We start from the raw sequence: 12840 nt of genomic DNA, 5'->3' as shown, positions 1-12840 counted from the left end.
TTTCGAATGATATAAGGCACAACCCTTTCCTTAGACCGAGGGCCTTTCGGTCTTCTTGAGGGAGGATAAGGGTTGAAGGCATTGGTGCATTGGTGAGGGTTGTTGGGGTTCGGGTTGAAAGGTGACAGCCTTGTGAAAGTTAGGGTTCAAAGTAGTCTTGACCAACTGAACTTCGTCATCCACAACGTTGTTGAATACGGGGTTATTGCTGGATGAGAATTTAGCACCATTCAAACTCACAGTTTCAGTTGGAGATGGTCTTGGCAGATTACTGGATAGGAAATTAGGCTTCATGAGCGGTTCCTTGATTATGAAAGTTGAAGGGTTTTGACGTTGCATGGGAATATTTAAGGGTTCCCCATACAATGAGGTCATCACGTGGGGCACAGGGGGTCCATTTTTTACCGTTGAAGCTAGTTTGTGGTGGGGGATTACCATCTTGAGAGTTTGTGTGATTTAAGCTGCGAGGACGCTTGGGGGTTTATGTAGTTTTGAAATTGTTTTTGGGGTTTCTATCTTCACGATTTCCGGCTAAGTTTTCTCCTGGAGAGAGGGTTGACTTGCCTTTCTTAGGCTGAGTTTCAATCAATGCGATAAAGCGGGACCCCGAATCATTAGTTGGTACAGAAGTTTTAGTTTTTTTCCCCTCTTCTCCTGACGACCGTCGGTGATGCCTCTCCACAACCATACAAGGGCCATACAGTGAGTCAATAAGTGGTTGGGAATGATCGGAACAACTGGGTTAGGAGAACTACCAGACATAGAGCAGTTTGTCAGCCTCGACCTTGAATCTGAGTGGTTTTGAGGTTGAGCGTTATGGCTGCAATTTTCCTTGAGGTGGCCATACCTATGACATGAAAAACAGTTGAGGGGAGATTTTCATATTCTACAATTTGGATTCTATTTCCCAACACTACACGAGAGATAAGCGGAGTCTTCAAATCGACATAGACTGTCACCCGCGTGTATCTTCCCCTGTTACTTGTGTCTTTATGAAAATCAAGTTTCGCAACCTTACCAACAAGATTACCAATACTATGGAGAATTTTTTTTCCTGATACAAGTATTCGGGGAGACTAGGGAAGCGGATTCATGCTATGACCATAGTGGGATAAGGTTGCGATATGCTGAAATCCATGGACCACGGCTGAACCGTTAAGAATTGCCCATAGATAATCCATGATCCTTCCGTTATAACACTTTCACATAATCTTTTTATCTCCTGAAAACGAGAAAGAAAGTATCCATTTTCGATATCCATAAGAGTGAAAGGTTTAGTCGGTTGCTACAAGGCGAAAGTTCTGTTGGTAAGAGCATTGTGACCAAGGTTTCGACTTAGAAATTTGAGGAAAATCGTCTTCGACATGCTAGATTCCATTAACTTGTAGGCACGATCAAAGAATTGGATTGAGGGAAGACCATATCGGATTCCGGTAGTGATATCTTCATCCGTAATGACAAAGTCCTCTTCTATTTCCACTGTTTCCCCAGTAGAATTATCTTTGCCATTAGTGTGACCAGAAAGGACAGACGCGTAGGACGGTTGGTTTTCTTCTTGTTAGTCGATATCCATCTCAGAGTCATGGTGATGATCATCGACAGTCTCCTTGAAGCGTACCTTCTTGGTGGCGTCAGATTCCAGCAGGGATAAGCTACAGTCGGTCATGAGAATAAAATTCAGTAAATGAAGGACTGAGTACCATACACTATTAAATATCAATAACTAATAAATAAATTTAGAAAATCCTGTACGATCCTAAGCACACACATGGTATCTATGTTAATTACAGATTTCATTTGTTTTAGATATTAATATATTGACAAATTTAAATAATGTTGAGTATTAGTACGGAATAGACAAAGATATGAACCAAAACATGAATGTGTAACATAAAACAAGCCCTTATGCGTATGATATAAATGCACCGATCATAATGATTTAATTTAATTTTATTTTAAATTAAGCAAGACTTTTGTATACAATGAATTCATTCACACACATATATATATCAAATATTTTAATTTGCGGAGTAAAACTTATTTAGATGTTATGACGTTGAGGAATAGATAGAAGGAAATATGTAAGGGTAGTCGTCCTTTTTTAAATTATTTTAAATTATCATATAATTTAGATAATTTTTATGTTTTTTATTAATTAGTTATTTTCAATCTTAAATTTTTTTATGCTTATTTCTTCTAAAATTTTAGAAGTTAGTCTTCCCTTATATAAAATCATACATATATACATGATACGAGATTTTGACCATGCAAGGTTGGTCCTCTTAAGGCCCCAAAAAATTTAATAAATTTTCAAGTTGGACAAAAGTAACTTTAATGGCAATGTCAGTGCCAGTGGCTACTTTTCTTTATGACCCCATTCAAAAAACTAGGTAATTAAGAAAAACTAAAAAATATAATTAGATTTATTTTAAAGGGGTGTTTAGAGCACATTATTGTGCGTGTAGTGTGTTTATGCCGTTCGGTTGGGTTTAGTTTCTTCTTTGCCAACTACTATTGCCCATATAATCCCTTGGATAAAGCAAAATCATGCATTTCAGAATTTTCCAGATCGAATCCTTGTCGATTGTTAAATATTTTTATGGCCACTGTCGTTATTTTGTTGAATGGTTTTGACTGCTCATCTCATTAAAATTCAAAACAAAAGCTACAGTTTTAGTTTAGTTTTATATTTTTCATAATCATCAATAACTAATGATTAAATTTGACAAAAGTTTATAGAAAAAATTAAAAATTTTAAATAGGATAATATAAAAATTTAATATCATATAACATCTCATCTCTTGTACCACTTGAAATCATGTCGTTTTGCTAAAGAAAAACAATCAGCTTCAATCAACTCATGCAACTATTCTGATACTCAAAAAAGTGGAAATAAAATCTTTGTTGTGTATAGGGATATTCAAACTCCAAGCCTTTAGAAATAGAGGTTAAAGCTTAATTACTGAATTAATTTGAATTTTTAAATTCTTATAAAAAAACGATAAACATGTCATATATTTTAGAACACGTCATTTCATTCCAGGCCTTTGTTACGTTCTTGTTTCTTTTTTAGTCCCTTACTTCACCTTGAGCAGTCGTACTATTTCTCATACAGATTAAGCAGCAGAACTACTGCAAAAGCTTCGCTTCTTCTCCAAACTCACCATTTCAAGACATGGAGGGGTCATGGAGGCATGAGATTTAAATATATATATATATATCCGTTCAACGAATAGATTCAAAACCATTAAAGAAAAAAGCGATTAGAAAAGGGTAAGTTTCTTTGGATGAACACAAAAAAAAATATACGAAGATCATCCAATAAAAGAAGAGAAAGAAACAAATGTAGGTAGTTTAATGGGAAATGGAGATTAAAGAAATGAAAATGGGAGTGGCAATAATGAATTGAAGCTTCAAAGGACGGGAACATGATCAGCAGTGCACATGCAAACCCTAAAGCCTAGCTAGAGATGGTAATATAAAAATGCTGACATTGTCCACGCTTCATGTTGCGTTATGTAATTAGAAATAAGTTAACCATACATCTTCAGTTGTTAATAAAACACATGAATTATATGAAGATAAAGTAAGGTGCAGCGAGGAACAAGGAGATGGCGAAGGATGGGAGAGGCAACAGCAAAACCAGATGAGATTACTCCACTCTTTGTCGGCTTGTTGGGGAGTATTCCCGAGGCCCTTCTGCTGCACGTGTCTTTTTTTATTGTCTCCACAGTTGCATCACTTGCTTCCTTGGGATCTTTCATATTCGCCACGTTTCTCTTTTCTCCTTTCTCTCTACTCTTCCAAATACCCTCCTATTTCCATCAAATTACCATTCATACCCATAGTATGTATTCTAAGAAAAACAACCCTACTCATAAATCATTTTAAAATCTAAATTACCTACTATTATAAAACTACTACCATACCATAAATAATGATAGACCTAAACTTCGTATTAAATGGGTTTTTTTTTAATAGATCTAATCTTTTTCATTTTTTACAAAATATTTCTAAACTTAAGCAATGATTATTTACTTCAATAAACTCCACGTCAACTCGCCTATAGCAATGTCGACATTATATTAAATTACAGTTCTAATTTAATATTATATTTTAATCAACTTGGATTTAGTTATTATCATTAATTCAAAACTTCATCCATTTGTGTATATAATATAAACCATTGAATAGGATTCTTACTACTAATTCAAAACCCCATCTGCTTTATTACACATTACAAACATATTGATTAAATTTTGAATTAGTGATAAAATAAAATCATTATTAATTAAAAATTTAAATAAATATATTTAGTCGGTTGATCAAGTTGTATACGTCTATTTCATTTTATTCCTTTAAGTCATGAGTTTTAAATCTATTATTCTTAGGATTATATTTATAATTTGTAAAAAAAATATAATGCTAAAAATAACCCCTAATATTTATCAAAATTGTTATTTAGACTATTTTTTAACATTTTAACCCTCAACATTTCACTTTGAGATAAAAAACTTTTTATATAAATGAACAACATTAATTAACACGCTATTAAAACTTCAAAATAAGAGTAATTTTTAACTTAAAATGAAACATTGAAGATTAAAATATCTCAAAAAAAAAATAGAAGATAAATTGATCGTTATATCAAATGTTAAGGATCTATTTACTATAAAATAAAATATTAATATCAAAATACTTAAAAAAATAAAATATAAAATAAAATAATCATTTTAATAAACTTATGTGGGTAATTTTAACATTATGTAAAAAAAAACCTATCAGCTTACGTGTAAAGAAAATAAAAAGAAATGAATTTGTTAAAAAAATCACAACGACTATACATACACCTATTAAATGCGTTGTGAAAAAATGTACACTAAAAGCTCAGTAGTCCCGTCAACGTAATTATCATCTAGAAACGAGGGTTGATGTATTCGGACACAGATCCTTTACCCTCTATACAGCCTGTCGTCACTAACTTACAGCCTGGCAAACCCTGCCCACTGTTCCTACGATATATATTTTTATTATAACGTCACGACAAATCCTACGTGGCAACTCGGTCCAAAGTCCGATGCCTATCCCTTGTAATAATTCACCAGTCTCTCTTCATATATAATACTCCATCACGCCCTACAACAAATTCAAAAAACCTTTTATAGAATAAAAAATCAAAAATCAAAAGCAAACAACATTGGAACAGACGAATCTGGGCAATGGGTATTTGTAGTTCTTGCGATTCAACTCACGTAGCAACAGCCAAGCTGATCCTCCATGATGGAAGATTACAAGAGTTCCCTTACCCCGTTAAGGCTTCTTATGTTTTGCAAAAGAATCCCATGTGTTTCATCTGCAACGCCGATGAAATGGAGTTTGACGATATCGTTTCAGCCATTGAAGAAGACGAAGAGCTTCAACCCGGTCAACTGTACTTCGCCTTGCCCTTGAGTTGGCTTAACTATCCTTTACATGCCGAAGAAATGGCTGCATTGGCCGTCAAAGCCAGCTCTGCTTTAATGAAAACCACCACCGCGTCTCAAAAATGCAGGCGAAGAATTAGAACTGTTACGCCCTTTGCGTTTTCAGAAGAGTCTCCTCGCCGGAAAGTTGCCTCCGCCGGCGTTTATTGTGGTGGGAACGGCGGTGAGAAGAGGGGGAGAGGACGCAGAGTGAGTAGAAAGTTTAAGGCTGTGATGATTTCTATTCCCGAATAGAAATGGGGGTATTTTGGGAAATATAAGTGTAGCATAAGTATAAATATGTGAAAAGGGAAGAAATTGTTTGTCAAATCATTGGTAGAAACTAGAAACTGGACTAATTGTTTGTTGTCCTAACTACTGTGAAATTTGCCTAAGAGAGGGTCGTGTTACAATTTTACCCCTATTGGGGTCAAAAATGAATTTAGCACCATATCCATTATTCAATCATATCATACCTCTTTTAATTTATTTAATTCAAAATACTCGTTAACAACCTTGAAGTGTGGCGTACGTTAGTTACGTTACTCTCTGATTAAAATAGAAAAACTTAAATCATATATTAATATTATGATTAAAATATATAAATGATTCTTTGATGATAGGATTTTATTTTATTGAGTTTTGATTATTAAAAATTATAAAATAATATTTTAATTGTAAAAAAATCATTTGTTGAATTTTTTAATTATTAAAAATTATAAAAGTTATTAAAAAAATCCCTCGAAGTAAAATTTATTAAAAGTTACAAATTTTTTTAATATTATTTGGATTTCTTTGATTTTTAAATTGTTAAATGATTACTTTTTAATATTCCATTTATATATTCGGTACAAGGGAAAGATCAGTTAATAAAATAATTGAGATTTTTGTGAAGATCATTAAATATTTGCTCATGGGTAGAGTGTTTTAGGGTCAACAACTCCTTACAGCTGTGGACTTATTTATAACAACAGCAGTTATAATTATTTGATGAATACAGCCCAACACCTGATCTTCGGTTTATTTGATTTTTTTAACAAGCTAAGGCGAACGTTCAATTATCTTAATAATGGTTGGTGTTTATATTGATAATTTTTAAAAATAAAAAATATTCTTTTAATCGATAAAGTAAATTGATTGATGTCGATTTGTTTGATTTAAATGTTATGAAAAGGGATACCAAAATGGTTACAACTCAAAATTTGAAAATTACGTTTGTGAAATGTGGTTGCAAAGTGTTGAAACCTTATTCACGTTCATAAATGAAAATGAAATATTTTGGCCCTCCCACAAGTTTGTTTTTCAAATCCGTCATGCTGGTGCTGAAAATGACACATGATGGTAGCTTGCCCCACATTCATGGGTTTTGGAAAAGGACACATGTCACAATTCACTATACGCAACTCATATTTTTGTTTTACTACGATTTAAGTTATTCATATTTTCAAGGCGTTTTTACAAAAAAAATAAAATAAAAAAATCACTCAATTATATATCATTTCAGAAAATTTTATTAATTTAATATTTTTTTTCAGAAAGATGCAGATCATCATCCGTGCCTTTCTGCAATTATAACACACGTTAGAAAGGTGTTGATCACCATTCGTGCATTTTATTATTGGTTCCGAATTTCTCGGCCTTTAAACTTTTTCATCGTCTATAAATAACACACCATTCAATCGTAAATATCACATCATCAATTCCTCCTATATTTACTTAAGCAGTTCCTCCTATATTTTCTTCAATAGTTCATTTGATATTTTATTGTAAGGTAATTTTTTAATATATTATATTTATTTTATATATGATTATTTGAAAAAAATATATTGTACTAATTCTTTTCTATTATATTTTGCGGTTGTAAAATTAGAAAGTGAAATCATACGTCGAGAAATTTTTCCCAATACAGTAACAATATAAAATTATATTATTTAAATTATTGTTAATATTTTTAAATTTTGTTATTAGGTTATATTTGAATTCATATACTATTTATTTAATTAGGTGTATTTCTACTATTTTTTTGCATAAATAAGACTATTAATCTTTCAAACTCTCAAAATGACGCGTATTTCAGCTATTATTTACTATGATGGAGAAATTCGGGATGGAGAAATTCGGGAAGATGAAATCGGCGTCGTGTTCGTATCATATCATTCTGTCAAAATACTCTTCAAGAGAAACATAACTCTTGAGGAGCTGTTAACGAAGATTTCAAAAAAAGTTCATGTTGGAAGTACTAGAAGAAGATTGTTCTCGCTTCAATGCAGATTTTCAACATCGGTGTTTCCGTTAACTTATACAGTGTCGAACTATCGAACGATGACGATGTCACAATGATGGTTGATTCTCAAAATCATTATTTAGAAGCTAATATGGAGATGTATGCAAAATTTGTTGAAGTACGTGTTGTTCGTGGTATGTCATTATGCTCCCACTTTGGGCTGGCTCAACAAACTAATCAAATGGACAACCCAACTACAGTAATGTGTATTGATTTTAACGCCATAATGGGAAATCCCCATCATGGTGTCATCCCATCAAGTTCAATGGGAAGACATTCATCAGCAACTTTTTACGACCTGTACCGAGGTAGCTCCACAAACAATCGTATGGAAACATCGCATCCAGTTCAAGGGGAAGGCATTCATCTGCCAATTTCTTTGACCTGAATATGGAGATGCCCTCGACGCAGCAATCTGTGAAGTACCCATTTGACACGATGCCTTCAAGCTCCAGGGGGAGGCATTCAACTGCGATCTTCTTCGACCTCAATATCGAGATGCCTTCAAGTTTAAGGGGAAGGCATGCAGCTACCAGCTTGTTCGACCTAAATGTTGACAACGTTGGGGAACCCTCATCTCCACCAGAAGAACCTCTTCGTGAACCAGGTACTGATACTGGACTATTCATTCACTCATAATCACCGCAGTTTAACATAGACTCCGATAATGATGATGTAGAGGAAGTTCCCATAAATACAGTACACACTGTACCTCCAGCACACACATATGAAGATGATGATTATGGTGCACTGTACGGGCCAAAATTTACGGATATGCCTAATGTCAGTGACTATGGATTTAACTCATCACCGTATAATGGTGAGTTACATAAAGGAATAGAGTTTTCATGCAAAGAAGAAGCGATGATGGAAATTAAGAATTACAATATTCATAATTCTATTCAGTCCAGAGTCCACCGCTCTACCATTGAAAAGTATGTCTGCTACTGTGTCCAACGTGATAACGGATGCAATTGGATGGTTCACATATCGAAGAGGAAGAGGAAAAAAATTTATAGGAACTAACCATATACAACGGTCCTCACACATGCTGTGCTGGAGGGATCAACCAGGATCATCCTAACTTGGACTCCTACATGATCTGCCAAGTCATCATACCCATGGTAAAAGTAAGCTCCCATATAGCTATTGATGTGTTGATTTCAGCTATACAATCACAGTATGGGTATACTGTCTCATACAGGAAAGCATGGAAGGCAAAACATAATACCATTAAAAAACTTCATGGCGAATGGGATGCATCCTACAACGAACTACCAAGTTGGTTTAGGGTGGTTCGCAGATTGAATCATTGGACAATTATGGACTTCAAAACTTTCCATGCATACCACAATGATCGAGTACTTCGCGATCGATGCCAATTTTATCAGCTTTTTTGGACTTACCCATAGTGTATAAATGCTGTGAAATATTGCAAGCCCGTGGTTCAAATCGACGTGACATTCTTTATAACATCTCGAATTCTGGGTCAATGACTAAAATGAGAATTTTTGAAATTTGGGGATCAATATAGGAAAATTTAAAAGTTTAAGGACTTAAATAAGAATATTTCAGTATTGGATTAAATTGTAATTAGGGAATGAGTGAAGGGCATTATGGTAATTTTAGCTTAAAAGATATTTTCCCCTTAATAAGAGTGAAACAAGTGGGTTATGGAGAGTTATCTGGGACTATTCTTCTTCTTCTTCATTTCTTCTTCCCGTGGTTCATATTTGTTAAGGGTTAAGAAATGAATTCTTGATACAAAGAGGTTTTTAAAGTTTTATTGATGAATTTGACTTGTCATTAGACGGTTTAAGAAGATTGAAGCATTAGAAATGAATTTTGAACACATGGAAAATTTGATGAAATTCTTTTATTCAAGAATTATGGTTAGTTATGAAAGATAATGAAGTGTTAGTGTTCTAAGAGGGTTTATATATGTATAGATAAGTTTTAGGGTATAAGGAAAAGTTAACAAGTAGAATTTGGGGGCAAAGGGTTAAATTTTTGGGCTTAAAAATGGAAAACTGGGCAAGGGGTATTGGTACTTGTTGAATGAGTATCGATACTACAAGGCCATTTATGAGGATTTGTTGCAGAGGGTATCGATACCTGTATGAACAGTATCGATACCATATGGTAGAGGTATTGATACCTATGTGGAGAGTATCGATACCCGAGAAACTTCGAAGGTAAATTTGGTATCGATACTTGGGTAGGGTATCGGTACCCTAGCAACGAGGTATCGGTACCCTGAGGGTGGAACGGATACCACTTAAGTTGAAAAGTGGAAATTGAAGTTTTAATTAGTTTATATTGATATGAATCGTATTAAGTAGTTCGAATCTCGTCATTCATTTAACCGTGTATTTGTGTAGACATCGATCGAAAGTAAAGTGCGGATAGGCTGACAGAGTAAGATTCACGAGGAAGAACAAGAGTTTGATATTGGCAAGAAACAAGGTGTGTACATAATATGAAGTGTAGTTATGTTAGGGAATTATGACTTGAGAGAAGTCTAATTCTGATATTAGATTATATGAGTACCCGGATGTAAGTATGAAGTGATATGATATTTAGAGATATATGAGTCCATACATGTGTTTATATGTAAGTGCATCTTTATATTTGTGATATATGTGAATACATGAATGTGTGTTAAATTATGTGAACATGTGAAATAAGTTATGAGATAAAGAGATAAATGATATGAGATAGGACATATGTGATTACATGAGACATGATATGAAAAAGAGTATAAGTATATGTGATAAGATTTATGAAAGTAAATTATATGAAAATGTGCTATGTGTAAGTGAACCACGTGATTATATGAATATGTGAAATGACATAATTAAAATGCCCATGCTATGTGTTATGAGAGCTATGGGTATAGATGGCATGCCAAGAGTCAAGGGTTCTACGTGGTCCTTCGGGACATATATGTAATTATGCGGAACATATATGTGGTACTTCAGTACACTTATTTGGTCCATTGTATTATGTATATGGCTCTTAAGGAGTGGTCCTTCAAGACATAGTGGTCCTTCAGGACAAATTTACAGTGCCCCTAGTGGGAATTATACGAGTTGTGGTGATAGTATATATGCACAACCTCTATGTAGTCACATACCTTATGTTCTCAGAAGTATACATGGGCTTTAAAGTGATGATATAATTAAACTTGGTTTGATACTATGTGTGTTTTATTGTGAAATAACCTATTGGTGTTATGATGTGTATAGAAATGATAAGTATATGTTTACATGATAAAAAGGAATTCATGATAATAATATAATTAATGTTTAACATGTTAATGATGATATATCTATATATGTAAGCATGGTGTTGTCTGATATGTACATGCATTTGCTAAGTAGTTATAGTTTTATTATTTATTTAATTATCTCACTAAGTCTATGACTTAACGTATGAGTGTTTCACACTTAGGATCCAAGAAGTGCTAAGAGAAGATAGGCAGTGGAGACAACATAACTTCAATGAAGATCAAATCAGAAAATGTACAATAGGTTTCCCTTTTTTATTATATAGTGTTGGCATGTATTTCAGGGATCGAATTTTTATAAACTCTGAATAGTTTTGTAAACGTTTTAAATTGATATATGTAAATTATTTAGTATATTTGAAATTTCTTAAATTTCTATCTATTTTATATAAGAAAAATGATTCGAAAAGTTGATGTGACATCTCATACTAGTATTCGGATCGAATACTGGTTGGGGATGTTACATTCTTGTATGGAAATACAAGTAAGTTTTATTATTGATAGTTGTCCAAGATGGTAATCGCAACATACTTCTAGTTTGTTAGGATTTACGGAAGCTCGAATCGATCAACCGAAAAAGTTGCAAGAGGCTGAATTGGCAATAATTTGATTAGGGAGTAAGGAGAGTAAAAAATAGAGAAATTTGACACAAGGATTTATAGTGGTTCGACTTATCAACCAAGTCTACTTCACTACCTAAGCTCATCACTTAGGATTTTCTAACAAATTCACTAATTTGTTCTTTCTTTTTAAAGGATCAAGAGATAACCTTTAAGCTCCCTATCTTTTCACTTGGCTAAGATAGAACCAAACTCCTTTTAAAAAAGGATAAACAAAGTAAACAAAGAAACCTCTCTAAGGTAGGTGTTTACAAGTTTAAGCTCACTAAAACACTAATATTTACAAGAGAGATAAAATAAGATTGGAAAAGCTCTTCTCTTGTGTTTGAATGCTTGGATAGGTGTTCTAACCCCTATTCAAGTTTCCTCAACTTGTGTTTATATGTTGGAATGTTGTTGTGGTCGTTTCTAGCCGCTGGGAGTGTTTTGGAGCAGTTGGGGATAAATATTTGTGTAAAATAAATCTGACCAGAACAGAGGGTATCAATACTCCTAAAGGGAGTATCAGTGATACCTTTGTTATTTTTAAATCAACTAGTCGTTACTAGTTATTGGGGCCTGATGGTATTGATATTATGCCTATGGTATCGATACTACTATATAGAGTAGTATCGGTACCCCTTTGGGTATCGTTACCATTTTTGCATTATGGAATTTGAACAATGCTGGTAGTATCGGTACTACCTAGTGGGTATCTATACTTCCATTATCTTTGGTATCGATACCATATGAATAGTATCGATACCATATGAATAGTATCAAAACTGTTCATGATGTATCGATACTGTAAGAACATTATCAGTACTTCTTGTACGTGAAAATCATTTTGTGCTCAAATCCAATTTTAAAGACTTTGAATTATTTTTGAAAACATTGAGAACTTTGAATAAATTCAATTCAAGTCCAAAAAAATTTTGCTTTAATTGTTATATCAAAATATAATTCAACAATCTCCCCCTATTTGATATAACAAAACATATGAAATTTTTTTTGGGCAAAATTCTCCCTTAATAAAATATTTAATGAAAAAGATACCAATTGTTGGAAAATATATGAAAATGTTTAGCTCCCTCTTTTTCATTAAGAAATTAAATTTTTCAAACCATACTTCTCCCCTTTTTGTTATATAAAAAATAATTCAAGTTTAAAGTTCTAAAATAACATTTGGAGAGAAAGTGATAAACT

At 33.3% G+C, this 12840-nt stretch overlaps 1 protein-coding gene across 1 annotated transcript; it reads left to right on the top strand.

Annotated features, from left to right (window-relative positions):
- Positions 1–5173: 5173 nt before the first annotated feature.
- Positions 5174–5766, top strand: LOC120196607. The gene has a single exon (XM_039198375.1). The coding sequence runs from the start codon at positions 5220–5222 to the stop codon at positions 5715–5717; it is 498 nt and encodes a 165-aa protein (XP_039054306.1). The 5' UTR covers positions 5174–5219; the 3' UTR covers positions 5718–5766.
- Positions 5767–12840: the final 7074 nt, after the last annotated feature.

The sequence above is a fragment of the Hibiscus syriacus genome, unplaced genomic scaffold (assembly GCF_006381635.1).
Source record: "Hibiscus syriacus cultivar Baekdansim isolate YM2019G1 unplaced genomic scaffold, ASM638163v2 tig00117034_pilon, whole genome shotgun sequence".
NCBI lineage: Eukaryota > Viridiplantae > Streptophyta > Magnoliopsida > Malvales > Malvaceae > Hibiscus > Hibiscus syriacus.
Note: the sequence above shows the minus strand (reverse complement) of the source record. Positions and strands in the feature narration are given on the sequence as shown.

What these genes read in the sequence shown, in the direction of transcription:
- LOC120196607 (XM_039198375.1), top strand. Translation starts at nt 5,220, where the DNA reads ATGGGTATTTGTAGTTCTTGCGATTCAACTCACGTAGCAACAGCCAAG.